Genomic DNA, 18,527 nt, shown 5'->3' on the forward strand with positions numbered 1-18,527 from the left:
TTTTATTATTATCAATGTTAAAAACAGTTGGGCTGCCTAATATTTTTGTGTAACCATAATATATTTTTTCAGGATTCTTTGATGAATAGAAAGTTCTAAAGAACAGCATTTATTAGAAATATAAATATGTATTATTTACTGTCACTTTTTGACCACAAAATGTTTAATTATCATTAAGTAAAATGTTGCTGTTTTATAAAGGTTAAGTTGTGACTAGAAAATTAAGGGATTTTAATGAACAGGATATGACATAATGACCCTCCTTCCCTCCCTTACCACCCACCGCCACACACACACCAGCTGTGTTTCTCTTTCAGATATGATCAGGCAAAAAATAGCGCTAAAGTAACACCTCAGCCCAGACGCTCATCATGTTAATATAATAACGGTCAAATTTCAGCCTTCCTGCTGTGTAAGAAAATCCCCAAACTGTGCTGTAGTTTATCCTTGCACCCCAGATGTGACCCTTAGCATTTAAGTCCTGGTCTGGGACCATTTTTAAAAAACAAGCAGCCCTAACTCAATCTCTTTTTCTCCATGTCAGATTGTGATTGATGAAAGGGTGAGTCTTACGGGCCAAGGTTTACTGATCCGAAGTCTAACCCAGGCCGATTCAGGAGTGTACCTCTGCCACGCCGTAGAGCACGGCTTCATCCAGCCCTTGAGGCGTATCAATCTCCAGGTCATCCCATCTCAGCGCGTGGGAGAGCTGCTTCTCCGGGCGGGAGCCAATGATAAGGATCCCTCCCCAAAACACAAACTCTGGTACCGGGATTTCATGAGCCTGCTGGAGCACCCAGATCTCAACAGCGTGGACGAGTTCTGCGAGCGGGTTTGGAAGCGAGACAAGAAGCCAAAGGGGAAAAAAGTCCCCAAAGTCAATACCGGAGCAGGTGTGAGTATAAAAACAGAGAAAACCTCCCAAAACTCACAAAACCCGACGCAGAGAGCCCAAAACACACCCAAAGTGCCGAACAACCCGAGTGTTCAGATTCTTCCCAAGTCCACCGGCTTGCAGAGAAGTCAAGTCCCGGGAAGTACCATGAGCACAGAGACCCAAAGCAGCAAACCGGACACTCAGAGCGCGCAGAAGGTCCAGAGTGCTCCCGAGAGCCAAAGAGCACAGCCGAACCAGGGGAAAAGAGGTACCCAGACCCCTCAGAGAGGACCTCCTAACACAGCCAAGTGGAAACAGCTCCAGGAGAACAAGAGGGGGCGCAACCGCAGGACCCACGAACAGCAGAGACCACCACGCAGCGTGTGAGACACACACACGCAACACTCAGTCGACGACATACACTTGTAAACATCTGCATCAGTCACTCATACAACAGACACGCGTGCATAATCGATAGCACAAAACTCAAAAACGGTGAACTCAACTGGAATCCTGCTCACGTCACCCGTTCACCAGGGAAAGCACATTCTCTTTGTTGTTGTGATGTGACAGCAAAGACCTTTTACACTACTAGTGTTACAGATCCGACGTCATACACGCGATGGTTTTCATCAAAGCACGCATTTCTAAGACGGTCGTTTGCCAAAAAAACCTTTGTGATTAAAAGGGGAAGTGCCAACGGGAAAAGAAGATGCATTTGGTGTCAAAGGAAACTTATTTGTCGATGTGACAAAATACGGTCTGTGATTGTGGAAAAGACGCGGTGGAGCGGATTTTGGCACCTGGAAAACTGGAAGCCAGTTGCTCTGATTTGTAAAGACTGTAATATATGAGCAAGCATTGTACTGTACATAGAACAACACTAAGTAATTATGGACACAATTGGTCAAAGGTGAAAATAAGGCATGTCTTAGTAACAGCTTGTCGAACCTCTGATCCTCAGAAGCGTTTTGATGTTCGTGTTAAATGTTTCAGATAATCAAGTGGGCCTGACTGACTAAAAAAAGGTCTAACTGTGGTGACCATTTCTGCCAAAATTTAGGTTTCAAAAACAACGTGCATGAGTTGAATAAATAAGCTCTTCCAAACCAGTTGCATAGTCAAACTATCTGCGGATTACAGCCGTATAGATGATCGTTCTAAATGTTGGTTGCGTAAAAATGAAAGAACATCTTTTTAGATATTTCCATAATGTCTGTAGTGTATTTCTAAATTATTATTACTCATATTTCATACGTTTACGTCATTCATTTGACAATTCAGTCTATGTTAGGCTGAATGCTGAGTGACCCTAGTATATGTACATATATACAGCGGAACACCACTTGATTATTTATTGCTGGTTATTGTTTATTGTTCAAAGGGTTGCATTTATTTTTGATATTTTTTTCTATTCAGTTGTAAACGTGGCTGGCGGGCCGCAGTACCCATAGACGGACCAATTATTTGTTTTTAGGCTAAGATTCTTGTTACGTGTTAGCAGATGGGGCTTTTTCAGATCTGTTCTGTATCCTTTTATCTTAGTTTTACGTTTTTCTTTTTCTTTTTTTCTGTCTCTTAAGGTTATCTTTAGGTCTTTCTTGTATTAACTTCATTCATTGTGCAAAACTAACAAGAAATAATAAATCATGTCCAATGATTAGCTGTGAATCTCCCTAAAAAAATGTGTGGGTTCGGTCAGATTAGATGCCGTGGAGAACACACTGCATGTGAATTCTGCCTTTGTGCATCTTTATTTTTATTGTCGGTGTGTGTCGTGCGAGAGGTCATTTCTGTGCCATGCAAGATGTACGAGATGTGAATAATATTTTTGCCGTTTGCAAAGATTACACCATCTAAACATACTCTGTCCCTTTTTATGTATTATAGGTTCATAGTCTTTTCACTCATACAGGTTTCCCCCAACTTTTCTGCAATTGTCATTTCAATGCGATACAGAGGTATATCCACCAGATGGCTCTCCCGTCCACTCCCTGCCCCAGATGGAGTTGATTTTGGAGCTGGCTGGTGAAGCAAGGGAGGAGAAGGGAGCTGTCAGTTATGTAAAATTGGTGTTTCTGGCATGCATTTGGTTGTCTAAATAAATATTTCCTCTATAATTTCAGGGTGGTCGTGGATGGATTATTTGTATATTTCTGTGATGTGTTTTTGGCAGGATTTGGAGGACACATGTAGCCTATCTATGAATGTTGTTGACTCTCATATTGTGTTTGATGAAAGGTGAGGTTATCACTAAGGTGAGGATATTTTAAATAATCACAATAACTACTCGAGTTGCCAATTTTGGTACATTCCAGTTGCTATTTAGTTATTTATTCATTTTTAGATCATATAGGCCTACATTTGTTAGTTATTTAGTCAGATTTTTACACACACACACACACACACACACACACACACACACACACAACAAAAAAAAAACATATTGCCTAATGGAAGCTACAATAACTCAGGCTGGACTTGGAGCATCTCCGATATGCCCAAAATGATGGAAAAATGAATAAATATAACCAATGTATGCCAACAGAAAATTACTAATTTACTATTTTTTAAAAGTGAGTATCTCATCTCCCTCTTGTATGTCTATGATAAAACTGACTTGGAATTACCTGTGCATTAAACGGTTTTATTGCACACCTTCCAGCCAATCAGAATCGAGTATTAAGACAGACCATGCATACATTTAATTAAAACATGGCTGTTTCGAAGATTCAGAAAGCTTAGTTTCTCTTATCCAAATAATTTTGTGTCCGAAATGGCTCACTGAACTAGTTTTCTGCCATTTTGTGTTGTCTGTATTCTGCGTGAACAATATTCATTCATTCTCTGGAAATAGCGAATGAGTGGAAGATTCGGGATGCGTCTGTTTGAGGAGAAGTAGGCGGGGCGAAAGAAAACATGCTCAAATTTAATTTGTTCTCGCGAAGCTCATGACGCGCCAGGTTTAAAAATACGGAAGTTGGACGAAAGAAGCTGATGTTTTCTGCAAATAAAGACTTACATTTCGGCCTGTTTCTAACACAAAGCTATCATATGACTTTAGAATACCTTAAATACAGCGGAATACTTTATGACACTTTTGTGGAGCATGACAATTGCCGCAGAAGAGCTTGGACGTGCGCATTTGGAGTGACACTGACACGAGGGTGAGACGGACCATTACAGAAATTTCACCTTACTTGTGTAGTTCCTAAATGTTCATTTTAATGTCTCATTTAGATAAGATGTTTAGCTTTTTCCCCCCACTGTGTATAATAAATTGTGACTGTTATGAAATAACAATTGACTAATACAGCACATTAATACAAACTTAATAGGCGTTGATATTTTTTTGTAAATAGCATATATGCCTTGCAGAATACAGATAAGACAACCAACACATCTTGTTCATAAAGTCATAAGCTGACTATTTATAGATAGATATATAGATGTTGTGTTGCATAAATGATTCATTACGCATTTTTGTCATCTGCATAATCTATTTAAGGTCACAGTTTGTACTTATTACCACTAGATGGCGTGCTACCTCTTTTTTTATTTATTTTTCAACTCTCTTCCAAAAATGCATTAATGCTCAATGAATCAGGAATGGGTTTTATTAAAATGTGAACTGCAAGATATTCTATAACATATTGCTCTATATCTTATGGTTCCTTTACTATGTTCTTCAAAATCTCTATGATGAAGAGAGAAAAAAATAATTTAATAGCAAAGCACTAAGCACTGTTCATTTATTCTGTGCCCAAGGTTTGACCTGAAATGAGTGTGCGCATGTAAGTGTTTGTGAGAACAGGAACAGAAATGAAGCTGCCCTCGACACATCCATCATCTCCTCCACATCAAAAGTGTCCTCAGAAAGCAAGTGTGTCACTCTGTATCCTGGAGATTTGTGCATGTGTGAGTTTGTGTGTCATAAGCACACATTTATGAGCGCACAAGTGTTTGCCTTCTCATGAATCAGAGGTCTCTTCACATTGTCTGACTCACACACATACACCATGGCCCTGAGGATTCTGGGTAGAAAGGAGATTCAGGTCAGAGCCACTCTCTTGCTCTCTGTAAGTAAATGTAATTACTAGTGCACATTTTGTCATGGATTTATTGCTGGAAAATTAATTCAGCTGAGTATTAGATTCTGACTAACAATGTTAGTCTTCGCACACACGTGCAAACATTTACCTAGAGTTGTCTGAATCAGTATTTTTAAGATACATTAAAATGAAAACTATTCAAAAGTCTTTTTAGTAATTGAAATAAAGCTGAGATCAAATAGAAACGTCTGTTAATAACTATAAAAGCTTAAACTAAAATTAGAAATGTTGTCTTGGAAACTAACTGAGAAAAATATGTTTTGTTGAAATACAAAAGTAAACCTACAACTGAAATAAAAATAAATGACACCATTTTCAACTAAAAACAAAACTTTTTATGCATTTTGGCCATTCATTTACATGACAGCGGTGTTTTGAGGGCCTGTGAAAACTCAAACTTTTAAAACCTTGTTTCAAAGTGCAGTTTTTTTTTTTACAATTATACCGTTATCATCTCAGTGTAAACTACAAAAACACAAATTTGTGAAAACGATGACGGATGTCACACACATGCATATTATGTGTTCAGCGCGTAGTGTTTCTTCACAAAGTGACATCGCCAACTACTGGCCTGGCATGAATAATACAGCATTTTTAGTCGTTTTCGCAGATCTGTGTGAACAGGAACGTTTTGACAACGTTGTTGGCTGTGTGCAAAAAACAAGGAAAACTTTTCAGTTTTAGTACATTGTTGTCATGTAAACGTACCCTAAAGCTTAAGCTACATAAAAATATTAAACAAAACTGATAAAATGACAAAACCAGAAAATAGCTAAGATTTTTCCTTTGCATTGTTCGAGTACAGACGATCACACAAATTTGTTAAAAAACTACTAAAAACGCTGTGTTATTCATGCCAGGCCAGTAGTTGGTGACGTTATTTTGTAAAGAAACACTATACGCGTCTGTAGACTAAACACGTAATGCATGCGGCGTGACATCACCGGTTTTGTAGATAACACTGGGACAGTAACAGTATCGTTTTCAAAAACTTGCACTTTGAAACACGTTCTCAAAAAGTTTGCGTTTTCAAGACCCCAAAATTCCATTGTTGTGTAAATAAACGGCCACAACGCATAAAACGCTTTTAGCTGAAAGCTGTGTCGTGTAAACAGCGCCTAGAATGAAAGCTAATTCAAAATATTAAAACTATAATAGTAAACAAACAATACAGCTTCCACATAAGCTGAATTCAAATCCTTGCTAAAAACTAATTTTTTCTCTTGTGCGTTTAATGTAGTTTTGTTTAGTTTTTTACTTTACTGTACAGCACTTTGGCCAACCAAGGTTGATTTTAAATGTGCTTTATAAATAAAACTGATTTGATTTGAATACTAAAATAACTCTGGTCTGAAAAGTGATTATTTTTATTTACAATAAAATTATTTACATTAATTTACACCCCTTAATTTCATTCCCCCAGGTGGACAGGCATGCAAGGTAACTGAAAACGATCTACCCTGATATATATGGCCTGATAATCACAAGGAGTCAGAACGGCATCCATAAAGTGTTTCTGACAAGAAGGTACATCTTTATTTTTACTACATAATAAAAAAGACTCCCTACTGCCTCTGTGCATTTATATTTAGCATCACAGCGAGTGATGAAGTCAGTTACCAGGCACAACCCCCCTTAGCCCCTAATCTCAGGCTCATTATGGAGTTAAAATGAGCTCTGCCCTTGATGAGAATGGTACACTTCACCACACCTAATGAATTTCCCTCTCTTCCTCCCCCTCTCTTCCTTCCTTCACCCGCTCTTTCCATCCCTTCCTTCCTCCTTACATCCTCCTCTATCGCTCTCGTTTACAGTTTGGAGGCATAACCCTTGGAGCATGATAGAGGCGATATCATCTACGATTTGCATTCGTTAGAATATGATGCCTTTTTACTTTCCAACAGCCTGAATAATTTTCACTTTGACATAATATCATGGTTCCATTTGTGAGAAACCTTTGGTCACAGATTTGGTTTTTCATTTCAAGTATGAAAGAAAAAGGAAGCTGCATTTACTCGCCCTCATGTTTGATATCATTTATGACTTTCTTTTTTCCATGGTACATAAAAGCAGACATTTTTAGGAATGTTAATGCTGCTCATTTCTATACAGTGAACTTGCATACAGTAACTAGGGACTGTTAAGCTGCAAAAGGGACAAACTGCAGCACCTGAAAAGTAGCCCATATTAATTTTGTGCATGAAACAGACCAGTATTACAATAATTTTCTTAAAATCTCATTGGTGCATATGCATATTCAATAGTGCACTCTGCGACATTCTTCAAGACATCTTTTGTGTTTCACAGAAGAAAGAAAGTCATACAGGTTTGGAATGACATAAGTGTGAGCAAATAATTCTATTTAAAAATGTTGGTGAACTATTCCTTTATTAGACAATCTTAGGGATCCTTCTTTTAAACCGGTGGGAAGTTCTTAGGGAAGTGAGCTGAATAGCGCTGGCAGACATGAGCATCTGCATCTCAGAAACAACCTGAAGATCCCATTAAAAGAGAAAGTGACAATATGTCCTTCACAAACAATAGTCTGTAACCTTAATCTGACTCTGGACTGAAGAAAACGCCACAGAGAATAAGAGCTACTCTGAGCCTTTTTATGTAATGATTTGGCAAAGCGGTGTTGTTAAACTTACCCTTAAGCCTAGAGAAGTTAAACTGTCATTTATAATTTGACTTTTAACATGGTCAATTTATGCAACAATTAGATTAATTTACGGTATTAACATGACGGTATTGGTTTTACAGGAGTTCAGATTTTTCTTGCCAGCTGTAGCAACGCATGACTTGTTTCAAGGTAAGACTTTTATAGCAATATTCCCTGCACAAAACTGTAATTCTTATTTGATTTGTATTACTACAAACACATTTTTAAAAATTGAAATCAGCATAAATTAAAGAGTGTACAACAAATACTGGCATGATATATAATGATATCGTATTAAAATCATGTTTATTACCGTATATATTTTTTGTATTGTAATACAGAGAATTGGGCAAAATGTTAATGAAAGTAATGTGTGTGTGTGTGTGTGTGTGTGTTTATTTCCTATGTTGTAAATAAAACGTTATTACACAAGATTATAAGAGTACATTTTACAATAAAATACAATTTCAGTTTGTCTATTCAAAATTAGTTTCTTTGTAATTTTATATTTAAGTTATATTATCATAATTTGAGACCTATATTGAAATATGCAATTTGTCTTTATTCATTTTACTTAATAATGTGTCTTCTGTCCATCTTTAAATTATATTTGGGTTCACAGAGTTTCGATGTGGCTTTGACCCCAGTTTATGCACGTGTGCTTGTTGTAAGTGCATGTTCCCGTGACTTATTCTGTGAGTGTGTCTTATCCCTGACCCTGTGATTGGCCGATGGCTCGTAAGAAAGCTGATTAGAGGTGTGTGTAAATTAAAGGGGGTGTGCTTACTGCCGAGGCTGATGCAGGGTGCAGCCAGAGAGGGGAAAGACACCGTCCCTTTAAGAGTGTATTTTTAGCCAGGCATTTATTTGTTCTCATTGGGAGGGAAAACGGGGTGTTAGGGGTGGAATTAGGGACATGCACACTGTCTAAGAAGGATGTGGAGATCAGGACGGCTAAAATACCACAAATGAAACGTCGTCCCCAGGGAACAAAGTGCACAAGGGCCTGTCCAACTCACGAGTACTGCAGCCAACAACAGACACTCAGCTTGTAGTGCAGGTATGTGACCCTTTGCTCTCTTCTGGATCCAATTTTTAAATCTCTTTGTCACTCTTTTCTCACTTCCTCTTGCAACTCAGCAGCACTTGCCACCTGTCCAAGTTGTTTTAGTGTTTTTCAGTGAGTGTATATATATATATATAGATGCACTGTTTATCATCTAGACAGGAATAGTATAGAGTTCAAAGGTATAAATTATTGTTTATGTATGCATTTAAAACTACAATGTCTTGTTTTGTAGATTAGTCATGGTTCATATGAAGCTCATAACCTGTTTGTATCTTTTATTGGCGATGTTTTATCTATCTTATATTCATCAGAAGGGTCATGCAGGCATATTTTCTGTAAGCCCATATTCAATTTTAATGAGCCACGCACTGTGTGTGATTAGGTTTCAGGCTTCAGTTACACTTTTCTGCTTCTCTGCGCGCTGTAAGTCACCCATACACACCGGCATATATACAATACATGTCGCACAGCAACACACACTTACACATTGTAAAGCATAATCAATGCCTTCAGTGTTTGTATATGTGTGTATGTATTGAGTTAGAGAGACAGGGCTACAGGAAGTAAAAAAAAAACAGGTGGGTGAGCATATGTGGCTATAGCATATGCATTACTGTTCAAAACTTTGAGTAAATTAATGCATTTATTCAACAAGGAAGCAGTAAATTGATCAAAAGTAACAGTAAAGACATTTATAAAGTTACAAAGGATTTCTATTTCAAATAAATGCGGTTATTTTGAACTTTTCTCTATAAAAAAATATCACAGTTTCATTATTTACATTGATAATAATTATAATGTTTCCTGAGCACCAAATCAGAATATTCAAATTATTTCTGAAGGATCATCTGACACTGAAGACTGGAGTAATGATGCTAAAAAAATTCAGCTTTGCCATCATAGAAATAAATTACCTTTGAAAATATACTAAAATTGAAAATGGTTATTTACATTTTTAATAATATTACTGTTTTATTGTATTTTTGATAAAATAAATGTAGTCTTGTTACATTTAAACATAACATATAAAAAAACCTTTTGAATAGCACTGTATATTTATAGTTTTGCCAGGTTTCATAGCTATATTTACAGGACTGTGTGGTGTATGTGTGTGTACTTCCGCTTCAGAGCGTTGAGGTCATTAGAGTACGCTCCAGTGATCAGCCCTGTGTGGGAAAGGCTATCTGTTCTGGGCCGCCGTTCATCACTGTAGACAAGAGGAACAGAAAAGAGGCAATAAGGGAAGGACAACCCCATAACAATAATAGTCATAATCTGTGACTCTTAATGTAGTTATCCTGATTGTGGTGCCAACAGCAGATAGTCGTGATAGAGAGCTTAACTTACCGCTAGTTCTCTTTGATGTCATTAATTGATGTGTGGAGATCGTTAGAGCATCTGTGGATCTTGATAAGAGTCCATCTCCTCGATATAGCCCAGGGACAACAGCTGGTCACACAGAGGACGAATTCCCCCCGGAGCTCTGGACTGGGCTGAATAAGCCCCCCTGTCACATCATGCAGTCTTCACTCTGATGTTAAACAGGGTGGAGAGGATAACACGTAAACGGTTATAAGGAAGCCGGAAACAGCATTGAAGGAATCTGATATCCTTATAGGAATGAGATGCATAGCATGACTGATTCTGTGTTTGAGCGTTGAATGATGATAATGCCAAATTTTGTGGGAGTGTGTGCAAAACTGTTGCTTTATTTTCATTATTAGTGATGCATGTGGAAGTTGGGTACCACAGTGTGTGTGTGTGTGTGGTTTTGTTTTTTACTACAACTAATATAAAGTAAAACTTATAGGCCTGGTTTCACAGACAGGTCGTAGAATAAGCCAGGACTAGGCCTTAGTTTAAATAGGATAAGTAGCTTTTATAAATGTGCCTTAGAAAAAAACATTCCTGGTGTGCATCTTGAGACAAAACAATATCACTGACATATTTTAAGATATATCAGTGCAAGTTGCTTTCAGATAAAACAGCTCAAACATGCATTTAATATATATATATATATATATATATATATATATATATATATATATATATATATATATATATAGCAACATTAGGAATAAAATAAGTTGAAGTACTAAAATTACTAAAACTAAAATAAATATAAATTAAAGCTAAATATATATATTATTAAATATTCAATTAAAATGAAAGTTAAAATAATAAAAATAAATATATACAATTATATTTTATAAATAAATACTAAAATAACACTTTGGGGGAACAGTGATTAAGCGTGTTGGTTGGTTGAACCCTGTGAATGAACAAATTATAGGTCTGAATTTTACAGGAAGTGTTAATTTTCTTTGCCAAATCAGTTTCAGCCATGAAGATGATGTATTGTTAAAACCATAGCTGAAGATAAATCGATGCTCAGTCCTGCTCCTGGAGATCTTCCTTCCTGCTGCGTTTGGTTCCAACCCTGCTGTCACACACCTGTCTATGATTTTCAGAAGATCCGGAAGAATTAATTAGCTGGTACAGGGTTTTCCCTGTGGTCTCTTTGTCAAAGGGCTTTAGAAAGCACTTAAAATGATTAGGAGAAGAGGGGGCAACCTCTTCATCGGGAAATCACCATGGCCCAAAACGTCAGTTGCATGTCTGCTAACTGACCATGGTTCAGACAGTGTTTGAAACGCATCTGGTTTAAATTTCAGCAGTGATTCTAGGGTTATCAAATCTCCGTATCAGATTGAGCAAATGGATTCTTCCTGTAAAATATGATCTGTTTTTGGACTCTTCACAAGTTCAGAATGACTCACTATATGTGTTTCTGCATTTAATTCGGCTGCTGCTGCTTCAAGCTTAATTGCAGTATTTGATATGAACAGTTTAAGTTTAGGAAATGCATGTATTCAGCCCTGTATTCAACGTTTTATCTCAGTGTTTTGTTCAGGTTTGGTTCAGTGCTGTGTTGATCTGGTTACACTGGTGAGAGTGATCCTGCAGTCAGCTTCATCTCTGCACACAAGTGGGAATCAATAAAGGTTGCTAATGGAGACAGGATTTTCTTCCGTCACTCCTCAAGGCTGCTTAGACTTATACTAATATTAAGTTGCACGTCTGGGGCTTTCTCGGTTTCAATTCATAGAACACGCAGTGCAAAATTAAAATCCTAAATCTGCCGTTTGATTTTGAGAACAAATGGCACTGACACGACATACACCCCCCTATAAAGCGTGCAGTGTGTTCCTGTAGATTCTCCCTCTGACTCTGTCAAAGTCACTGCTGACAAGCTCCTTCGGTATCTCCTTCTGGTTTCAGGCCCTTGGCAAAGCTATGAGCCAAGGACGTATTGATGACTTATGGACATATTGATGCAGTGACTCATGATTCCTATTCAGCAGGAGATCTGTGAGCATGACTGTGAATGGATGTGTTTGTGAGTGTGTGATCTATGCAGTCGTTGGATGGCTAAATCTTATGGCAAGTAATTTACTCTTTTGCACAATATTAATGAAAGGTAAAGCACTGTTTCAACTTTATTTTAAAATTTTAAAGTGTACTTAGAGTCAGAGGGACACTAAAATAATGCTACAATATCAAAGACAGTGCTGATAATTATAAATTGACAGTAGCCAAAGCAAAGACTCATTTTAGGCCATAGCATGTTAGCCACCGGTATTCTGATCTGATTGGTTATTTATTTTCTAGTTTGTGCATTTTTTCCCACTTTGTTGTCACAATGGAACCTACCAGTAAACAAATTGACTTTAATGAAACAAAACAATTCATGAAACTGATTGGAACATTCGCTGTTAATTTGACTCAAAATCTTTGTGACAATTAGCCCCAGTTTTCCTTTTCTACAGATAAAAAAAATCTTAACATTAATAATAAAAAGTGTATGGACATGTAATCTGTCAACCACTCAATTAAAAATATTTAGAAATAACAGTGTGTAACATACTTCATGTAATGGAAAGTGTTACCACATCTTGTTACTACAGTTGCCCTCCACCAAATCAGTTCGCTAATTAGGCTCGACTTGAGAGCAAAATAAACAGGATAATTATGAGAAGATTTGTTAATTCTAAGGCGCTTTGTCCCTTTAATTCCGTTTTTTTTTCATACGGCGACGTCTTATGATCACCTGTGAGGGGCGGGACATGCGCGTTGGATGGATGGAGGAGGGAGGCGCACAACTCTAGACCTACACCCGCACGGAGAGGCTCTGCTCTCGGGATGTGCGTTAACGCCACAGAGACCCTCGAATAAAATGGAGAAATAAAACGCTATGCATCCAAAACAACCGCGGATACCGACGCTGTCGCTTTATTCAGTACATTAAGACCCGTATCGCCGCGTAATTAGCTGGAGGGAGGGGGATTAAAAGGAAAAGGGGGTCGATCATGGGGAACGAAGCGAGCCTGGAAGGCGGTGAAGGGGCGCTCACTGGATTACCAGCGGGACTCGCACCTGACGGAAAGGGTGGCTTCATCCAGATGCCCGCAGGGGTGGAGGCAGACCTCAGCAATCTGTCTGAGGAGGAAAGAAAGCAGCTTGTGGCCGCTATGGCCAAAGCGCAGTCCAGGCAAGTTGAAGTGTATAAATGTATGCCCGTACTGATGATGATCTCCATCCCTCCAGTGACCGAGCGCTTGTGTTGATGGGTATGATGGGCTTGTGTTTTGATCAGGGCACTGCAGGTTGGCACATCACGACAGCATCACCGATGCAAAATATGATCACACCCATTCACGCTCTTGCTTCATGTTTACGGTCGTTTTATAGCGAGATATTTATTACAGGCCAATTTTCAGACATGGATATGATTGCAATTCAACACCTACTTGGTGCACTTATGTTTTACAGCTATATGTATAGAGAAAATTACCGCCGCTTTGCACAAAACGTTTTTTTTTTTCATAATTGGTAATCATCAGCGTTAATATGGTGGGTCACTATGTATGTGTGCACAGTTGATGTGCATAGTGTTTTAATGAATGTTTTCATTAAACCGCTTTATTCAGTCCATGAGACCAGGGTTATAGACTTTTTTTTTTAAATAAACATTTTCTTGAAAAATATGAATGATCCTCATAAATATCCGTCCTCCGTGTATCCACATCGACGTTGCGTTCTCCATGCTCCATCTTCCTCCTATGGGCTGTGTAGGTGATGTCATGAGCTGGTTTGGAAAACACTGCCTGAGAATAACACAAGTCTATGAAAATTCGATCACTTGAAAGCACGCGATCGACATCCTCTTTGACATGATCTCATTCGTAAACTAATTGAATTGTGTCTTTAAAGTTGCTTAGGCATAAATGTGTTATTTTTACCCAAGCGCAAATGGGGGGGAGGGGACATAAATATTAATATGACTAAATATAGCACCGCAAGCATAAATGCTATCATGCTCATTGATCGCTTTGCTTATTTTGGGGAGCGTGCGGGTAGTATTACACCTGAGAACAACAAGGACCGCGTTGCAGTTTAAACGATTATAAGATGTTGTTCGCTGTCCATGGTGCTGAAACGCGCACAGCAAAGAGCGCCACTCAATCGGAAACAATACGCATCTTGGACGTGACATGATGATCTTCTTTGGGTGTCTGAATGACAGAACACCCAAATATATGTAAAATAACGCCCACGAAAACAACCAGCAGTCCAGGCTGCTGTGCTGAACAGCCACTGGGTTAATAGTAGTGATGCACTGAATGAAATGAAATGATTGTGATTTGTGACTGCCAAAAAAAACTAAAAAAGTGTCTTTTAAATTTGTTTTTGTTTGGAATAAATAGTTTAATGTATTATATTTTTCTAAAATTAGTGCACTTAGCATTTAGGCTAGAGAAACTTTATTTTAAAAATTTTGAGAGGAAAAATTGTGGGAACATTCTGATTATTAATGCACTGGGAAACGTAGGGAATATTTTGACCCCAATATTCTTCTTCTTCTTCTTTTGTGGCCTGAAAGTTAGTTAGTTAGTTAGCAGTTTAAATTATCTTCTTTCACATTAAAAAAAATTAGATTATTATTTTTTTTTACTAGTTTTGTGTATTTTGTTGCTGCAGTTTTCAGATTAGAATGAATAATTTACATTGTTTACTGATATCAATAATAAAATATATGTTAACAGCTGTGTTGTTCTTTTTTGCCTAATAGTGGGACCGTGGTGCCCTTTTAGATGTACTTTTTTTCTGCTGTATAAATTTTGATTTTGCTTTTATTGATTGATTGTCTAATTAATTAGCAATGCCCCTTTAATGTAGTTTTGAAACTAACCCAGAATAGCTATTAAGTATATAAAGCACCTAACTGTTAATCACAGATTTAGAAAAATATATATACTTGAGACTAATGAATGAGAAGTTGACCTTATGTCTGTTCACTCCACAGGCCACCAGAGACTCAAACTGGTGGCACCCGAGTTTCAGCTGGTCTCAGTAAGAGTCGGACTGTAGATGCATTTGGAGAGGGGCCACCTCCCAAGCCAAAACCTGGACGGAGCCCCTCTTCCCTCAGCCTCCTTGAGTCACGTTTCCGGCAGGAGCCGAAAGACCCAGAACAACCACGAACCGGCATGTTCTCATCTGGCTTCCTGAGTGGGGCCAACCCCCTGAGTGCAGTCTCTTCTGCTGTCTCCTCTGCCAGCATCCCAAAGTTTAGTTTGTTTGGCGATGATGAAGAGGAGCAGCCTGCAAAGCAGGAAGGAAAGCCTCCTGGATCACAGAGTGGAGTGGGGAAGGGTCCTCCGCAGCAAGGGGTGAAGCCACCTCAGCAAGGTCCCCCTAAAGGACAGGGACCCTCTCAGCAAAAACAGGGGCCTGAAAGTAAGCCTGGAGGTCCTGGTCCCCAACCACAAGGACCCCAACAGGGACCCAGACCTGGGGGACCAGGACCTCAGCAGCAAGGGCCTAAACCTGGAGGACCAGGAGCCCAACAGCAAGGGCCTAAACCTGTAGGACCAGGACCTCAACAGCAAGGGCCTAAACCTGGAGGAGCTGGACCTCAACAGCAAGGGCCTAAACCTGGAGGACCTGGACCTCAACAGCAAGGGCCTAAACCTGGAGGACCTGGACCTCAACAGCAAGGGCCTAAACCTGGAGGACCTGGACCTCAACAGCAAGGACCCAAACCTGGAGGACCAGGACCTCAGCAGCAAGGGCCTAAACCTGGAGGACCAGGAGCCCAACAGCAGGGGCCTAAACCTGGTGGACCAGGACCTCAGCAGCAAGGGCCTAAACCTGGAGGAATGGGACCTCAACAGCAAGGACCCAAACCTGGAGGACCAGGCCCCCAGCCACAAGGGCCTGTGAAACCCGGCCTCAGTGGACCTCAACAGCAGGGCAAACCTGGGCCGGGGGCTCAATCAGAAGGGCCCGGTAAAACTGGGCCTGCTCAGGGGAAAGCAATGTGTCCTCTTTGTAAGTCTACAGAGCTGAATGTTAAGGCCAAAGACCAGCCACCCAACTACAACACCTGCACTCAGTGTAAACAGCAGGTGTGCAGCCTGTGCGGCTTCAGTCCACCAGATTCAGCGGTAAGAGACAAATATGCTCCCCTTAGTACATCAGTGACATAGATTTTACACTGGTCTAAATTATTATCCAGATGCCATGTGATGAGACATTTTTTCATACAGAAGATTCAAGGTTTTATTTTTTTCAGTCTTTCACTGAATACTTCATACCTGGTATTTAAAGTTGTGCAGGGTTTGTTATAATAACTCTTATTTGGTTCTGCTTGAGAGTCACCCTGCACTAATTCCTCTCATCTTGGGTTTAGGAAAAAAGTATTTGCACAGTAGGTGGAAGATTATCAAGGTTACTTAAGTCACCCAGACAGGAAGTGGAGGAAGTTGTTTTTCACTGAGTTTAGAAACTACATTCATGAGTTATAAAGGCATTGATTATACATACATTTGGCATTATTCCTGGTCTATGTGAGAGGGAATAACACTATTAGTCACACAATGTTGAGTGTACAGTGTTTTTTTTATGAAGGATTTCAAAATGTGCATTACAATAAACGACTCAACCAAACTAACCATAAAAGTAAATGAAATAAAATTAGTCTAATTAAATCATAAAGTTGTGGCTTTCAGGGCTAACTAATAAATCCAATAAGTATGAAGAGATTTTAATAACAGCAAGTTCGCAGCAAATAAAATTGTTTTATACTAGGTGTTTCTGTTCAGTGACTAGCTATATAAACAATATATTTTGAGGTATTTTTATGTACAATGAGCTTCAGGAAAACACAATTGCAAATCAATATTCTTACAGAAATCAAATTTTGCTCATGTGCCTTGACTTTTTCTGTTTGTTTCCACAGGGTAAGGAATGGTTGTGCCTGAACTGTCAGATGCAGCGGGCGGTGGGGGGAATGGAGCCTCCTGGACCTCCAATGATGAAACAGCCGTCCAAGCAGGGCTCGGCACCTCCTTCCCCACAAAGGATAGAGCCACCTTCTGGGTCTCCCTTAAAGGTTGAGCCAGGGAAGAAGCCCCCAATGCTGACTAAACAACAGAGTTTTGCTGATACAGGGAAAGGAAGTACACCTCCAGCAACACCAAAACCAGGACCACATCAGGGACCTCACCCTGATCAACTAGGGGCCAAGCGTGTGCAGCCTCCTCCTCTTCAAAAACCTTCACAGAGCCCAAAAGGTAGTCCCCAGCCTTCTCCAGCAAAAACTACCCCAAAACAGGATGGAGGGGGCTTTTTTGGGGGATTTGGTCTTGGAGGTTTGACAGAGGTGACAAAACCTTCTGCAGGTGCCCAAGCTACAGAGTCAGTCACAGGGAAACTCTTTAGTGGTTTTGGTGGGTCGTCCAAACCTCAGGCTGGCTCTGCAGCTCAGGCTAGCGAGTCAGTCACGGGAAAGCTTTTTAGCGGGTTCAGTGGGCTCACTGACTCAGCAAAGCCTCCGGCAGCAACTCCTCAGGCTGCCGAGAGTGTTTCTGGAAAGATGTTTGGTTTTGGCTCATCCTTCCTGAGCTCTGCCACCAATCTCATCTCTGGGGAGGAATCAAAGTCTCCCCCCGAATCTCCTCTGGGATCGCCCCCTGATTCCCCCATTGTGTCCGACGTAGACTCCCCTCCTGGATCCCTCCCTGACTCAGGCTCAGATTCACCTCCTGACACGCCACCTGCTTATTCCAAAGACGCAGTATCTGCAAAACCAACTGCTGAAGGAAAAGCATCACCGGACACATCCCCTCCAAAATCTAAAGAAGTAGAGGAGCCTCCAATTCAAGATTCAGGCTCTGACACCCAGTCCTGCTGTCCACTCTGTAAAGTGAAGCTGAATGTAGGATCAGGAGAATCGCCCAACTACAGCATGTGTACAGAGTGCCAGAAGACTGTGTGCAACCTGTGTGGATTTAACCCTACTCCACATCTCTCAGAGGTAAGAGTTCTGCTGTAAATCCTTGTTAAAGGCTTTGAATTGCATTTATTTCCTATTGAATCAGGAAGTTGGGGTGGAACACATCAAAGGGATTGTTCTGTTTTTAGCTGGCAGGAGCTTTTAGTTTTTCGTCACTGCCTGCAACACCAAAAGACTACTTTTGCTACTTTCTTTTGCTTGCCGTAGGCAGGTGGTATTTATAATTTAGGAGGACGGGACATTCTGATTCTAGAGGGCATTTTATTGGACAAGAATCTGCCGTATGTGCCTCTGAACAAGATGAGTCATGAGTTTTTTTGGTCATTTTTCAAGGAAGAGAAAGTCTGAGAGAGAAAGTCTGTAAATGTACTAAAGTGGGATTTTTGTCGACTACTTGAAGTAAATTGGCATGTAGACAGCATCAAAGCTAACAGCTAACTCATTTT

General features: G+C 39.7%; 2 protein-coding genes across 5 annotated transcripts in view; both read left to right on the plus strand.

Annotated features, from left to right (window-relative positions):
* Positions 1 to 3,002, plus strand: part of sema3aa (sema domain, immunoglobulin domain (Ig), short basic domain, secreted, (semaphorin) 3Aa) — a 95,653-nt gene extending 92,651 nt beyond the window's left edge. For both annotated transcript variants that reach the window (XM_079623670.1, XM_079623671.1), the window contains one exon: positions 545 to 3,002. In XM_079623670.1, coding sequence (XP_079479796.1) covers positions 545 to 1,264 — 720 coding nt within the window. In that variant the 3' untranslated portion in view covers positions 1,265 to 3,002. The remainder of the gene's footprint in view (positions 1 to 544) is intronic.
* Positions 3,003 to 8,529: 5,527 nt separating this feature from the next.
* Positions 8,530 to 18,527, plus strand: part of pcloa (piccolo presynaptic cytomatrix protein a) — a gene marked incomplete at its 5' end in the record, with an annotated part of 50,934 nt that continues 40,936 nt past the window's right edge. For 2 of the 3 annotated variants that reach the window (XM_079624229.1, XM_079624230.1), the window contains 3 exons: positions 8,530 to 8,711; positions 15,088 to 16,231; positions 17,026 to 18,102. In XM_079624229.1, coding sequence (XP_079480355.1) covers positions 15,272 to 16,231; positions 17,026 to 18,102 — 2,037 coding nt within the window. Of the gene's footprint in view, positions 8,712 to 13,090; positions 13,285 to 15,087; positions 16,232 to 17,025; positions 18,103 to 18,527 lie in introns of those variants that run through there. The other variant, XM_079624231.1, reaches the window with a different exon arrangement.

Source organism: Phoxinus phoxinus (genome assembly GCF_949152265.1).
Source record: "Phoxinus phoxinus genome assembly, chromosome: 9".
NCBI classification, from domain to species: Eukaryota; Metazoa; Chordata; class Actinopteri; order Cypriniformes; family Leuciscidae; genus Phoxinus; species Phoxinus phoxinus.